Genomic DNA, 3,870 nt, shown 5'->3' with positions numbered 1-3,870 from the left:
AGCATGAGTACCACCTCCATTACGGCGTTGGTGCTGCACCCCGGCAAAGAGACATCTCTCAACACGCAGAGAACACAACTAACTGGAACCACAACACACAACACACATGCGTGACGAGGACTCGCTGATTGAAGTAGCCCCAGCGCGCGCGGGCGCACCTCACAAAGTTTGAACAAAAATTAACGAAATAATTAACAAATTAAAGTATACCCCCTCCCCTCCTCAACCCCGAACTTTTTCGTTTTTTTCTCTCACGCGAAAAATTGTCCCGCTTTTATTGTGCCATTACTGTCATCATTTACTTCACTTTCTGCCCCTTATCCCACGCCGGCCCGCGGGAGACAATGAGGCCTCCTAGCCAGTGGTGGTGGTGGTGGTTGGTTCGACCCGGCCTCGCGGCTACGGGTAGGCGGCCCTCCTGGCGTTCCCGCCGGCGGGCGGCGGTACCGGTACACCGGCTAGGCACTACTGTCACTCATGCGGTGTCACGCTAAGGCGCTAGACGCGTAATTATGTGGACAGGCACAGGGCCGGCCCCCGCGGCCCGTCACAGTGCCGTGACCGTCTATTACGGTGAGTAAGTTACTGTATTTATGGGATATTTGCAAAGAATAAAAGTGAGGGACAAAGCGTGCCGCGCCAACAGAACGGTGCCAGGGGCGTATGAAGATGCGCGGCGTCGGGTTCTGTGGCAGGCATAGCCGTTGCACCGTAGTGGGTTGCCTTCCTACAGACTTTTGTAGAGCAAAGTACCTGTCTTTCAGGCGGCTGTCTAACTACCCAGTTAGTTCAACTCAGTATTCACACATGATATAGCTAGGTCGACTAAATTTAGCATCTTTTTGTTAACACACATTCAGTGCGACAGAGTATTCAGATGTCTAAACGAAGCGTGGCCACATTGTGGCCGTGTCACGCTGAGTGTGTTAAGTAAACTTCCTTTTACGTTTTAACTTTAGCTTGATTGAACTTTACTTGGGTACTTGGGTATGAATGATTTTGAAGCCAGTTGTATGCATTTTGGGGGTTTAAGGGTTCCCTTACTAAAATAAACCAACCCCCATCTGAAAATCCACCGGCTGCCTTACTGGCCCTGTGCCAGTGGCCAGCTGCACTGCCCTCTGTGAGCTTCTCTGCCAATCGGCGACTTACCTGAGGGGGTGGTTATCCTCTGATGAGCACTGAGTCACGTGGTGGTGGTTGTGGGGTTTGCCGAGCACTTTCCCCTTCACCGCATGGCACTCTAAGTCGGGCACTCGCGACGCACTCGTATGTCACTGCGCGTCAGCACGGCTTCATGGCTATACACACCTCTGCTGACCCTACCCTTCCCGTCGCGCACTCCGCCGGCTGAACTGGCCAACTCTACGACTGCGGCGGCGGGGCAGCTGGGCTGGGCAGCGCCGGTACGCGCCCGGCCCGGCCCCCACCACCAAGAAGTGCCCCGGCCCGGCCAGCCCTCGGCCCGCGCCTCGGCGGCCCCCTCCCGCACACACGCACACGATGCAGCTGAGGCTGCAGCTGCCCAGGACGTGCTGTCCTTCTCGTGCCTGCACCGTGGACGTGTGTGTGAGAGAGAGAGAGTGTGCGTGTGTGTGTGTGTGCGCGCCGGTGCATCGCCCCGACGACGTTGCCCAACGGAATATACCCGGCCCCAAGGGCGACCGACCGCTCAAGGACGGCTCTCATTCAGTCGTTGCAGCTGGAGCCGGCACAGGAGAGGCTGACGAGAGTTGAGACTGCGGAGGCTGGAGAAACAGGGGAGAAACTGGACAGTCTCTCGAGGAGCACCCCGACACCCGGCGCGATTGTATGGGCCAGGCCACCCAGTATAAACGTAGGTAGTTTTTGGCCGTTTCATCTCCGTGAAGCCCCCTATCCCAGAATCCGTGCCCTTCTCCGCAGTGCCCTCTGTAATAGGGTACCTCGAAAAACACTTTTTTTCGAATCTGATTTCGGCTCGGGTGGATAAATGTTCTATCCAGTAACACTATTAACGGTGTGAAATACTATTTCGATCGGATAAAATCTTCAGCCACCACATCGGCCTCAAAGTTTAGCATGGAGTTCTTATGGGAAAAAAGGTTAAAAACTGAAATTTTTTACGTGAGGGTTCCAGTTGAAAATTTCGCTGTTTTAATTAGTAGAAATGGAATCTACGCGTGAAAACGCTTCCGGAGATGTGCTCCTTCATGTCATATGTACCCAGCTTTTATGACCAAAATTTGCAATTTTGACGCAAAATCAGCTTTTTTGACAGGGCCTTGGTCATAACGGACGGGTACTCATATGACAAGTGGCACATCTCTGGATGCGTTTTTATGCGTAGATTGCATTTTTAAAAATTAAAACAGCGAATTATATGACAGGAACCCTCCAATGTAAGATTTCAGTTTTTACGCTTTTTTCCCATAAGAGCTCCATGCTAAACTTTGAGGCCGCTGTGGAGGCTGAAGATTTTATCCGATCGAAATAATATTTTAGACCGTTAATAGTGTTACTGGATAGAACATTTATCCACCCGAGCCGAAATCAGATTCGAAAAACGGTGTTTTTCGAGGTACCCTACTCCACGGCCCTGGGCACCACCAGCCGCAGCACCTCCACCACCTTCCGTCCTGCCTCCACGCCCCGCCGCAGCTGCCGGACCTCTGTCTCCTCTGTCCTGGGCTTCTTGAGAGGAGGCGCGCCGTCGTGTTCAATCAGGCGGATCAAAGCGATAGTGTCGGGGAGGGCGGCAGGGTCGGCGTTCAGGTCCTGTGAACATACAATATGGCTGATAAGTTGTCATTCAGAAAAAAAAAATTTCATCCACACTGCCAAACTAGTAAAATGAGAGCAGTGTTTTTTTCTAGATAATTTTGTGGGATTTTAAATGTTTACAATTGTATCACTATCAAACAGTGCGACGCTTCCAATTGAAGTTAAGTTCATTATTGATTGGTAGTAACATTTTGTTTATTTGAGATAACAGTAACATGGATTCACAGAATTCAATGTTTTTGAAATAACTTGTTTTTGAAGTTCATTAAAAGTGGACTTCTCTATATAACATTTTTCTTTTTATTGTTTTTTCCCTGAGTAAAGGAGATCAAAACACCTTACATTAAACCACCCATCCATACAAAGTAAAGAACATATGATAAACTACCCTACCAATAGAGATTAGTCAAAAACCATCAAAATCATCAAAATTCGCATCACTATAACGTATTATTGGACCCCAAAACGTAATTTTCACATCACTAATACGTCAAACTGATGTTTTGTGACGAATCTCTGTTGGTAGGGTAAATAGAATGTAAAATTGTAGCAGATTCACAAACTATTTACTCACCTTTCTACAAGTTGGACACTTCCCTCCCAAGCCAGGATTCTGCACGCACTCTTGACAAATGGTGTGTCCACAGATCAAGCTCTTTGGACGGTGGTGGTCCAGGTCAAATAGATTAAAGCAAATGTCACACTGTAGTTCCATCACTGTAAAAATAGAGAAGGATTGGCACACTTTGAGAAAATATGTTGCCTGAATCAACATACCTTACAAAACCACAATTCTATAAGTTTTGTATGATTGGAATTTATGAGTACATAATGAAAATTCACTGGGTCAGTAGCTCCAACAGTCACATCATATTAAAACGTTTATGAATAGAAAAGCAAGACAGCATTGAGAAATTCAGTATCCAAAACAATCTACCTGTTCCGTTGCTGTGAACCAGTTCTTAACTTTTTAAAATGTAGTTGTCTGGCAGGTGGCCAGAACGAGATGAGTTGAACACTTCTGCGACAGGTCATACAAATCTTCCCAGGAGCAAGAACAGGGATAGGGGAAAGTATGCAACCTGTTTTTGTGACCCCAATAGCAGC

The 3,870-nt window shown here is 48.2% G+C and overlaps 2 protein-coding genes across 2 annotated transcripts in view; both read right to left on the bottom strand.

The window, feature by feature from the left end:
* Window positions 1-1,393, bottom strand: part of LOC113212465 (uncharacterized) — a 23,700-nt gene extending 22,307 nt beyond the window's left edge. The window contains exon 1 of the mRNA XM_026431169.2: window positions 1,153-1,393. The gene's annotated coding sequence lies outside the window, so the exon portion shown is untranslated. The remainder of the gene's footprint in view (window positions 1-1,152) is intronic.
* Window positions 1,394-2,076: 683 nt separating this feature from the next.
* On the bottom strand, window positions 2,077-3,478 carry LOC127749152 (E3 ubiquitin-protein ligase RNF182-like). The gene is made up of 2 exons (XM_052266151.1): window positions 3,338-3,478; window positions 2,077-2,757 (listed from the first exon to the last, which is right to left on the bottom strand). The coding sequence occupies exons 1-2, from the start codon at window positions 3,476-3,478 to the stop codon at window positions 2,566-2,568; spliced, it is 333 nt and encodes a 110-aa protein (XP_052122111.1). The 3' UTR covers window positions 2,077-2,565.
* Window positions 3,479-3,870: the final 392 nt, after the last annotated feature.

Source organism: Frankliniella occidentalis, unplaced genomic scaffold (assembly GCF_000697945.3).
Source record: "Frankliniella occidentalis isolate FOCC.00 unplaced genomic scaffold, Focc_3.1 Scaffold35, whole genome shotgun sequence".
Classification (NCBI taxonomy): Eukaryota; Metazoa; Arthropoda; class Insecta; order Thysanoptera; family Thripidae; genus Frankliniella; species Frankliniella occidentalis.
Note: the sequence above shows the minus strand (reverse complement) of the source record. Positions and strands in the feature narration are given on the sequence as shown.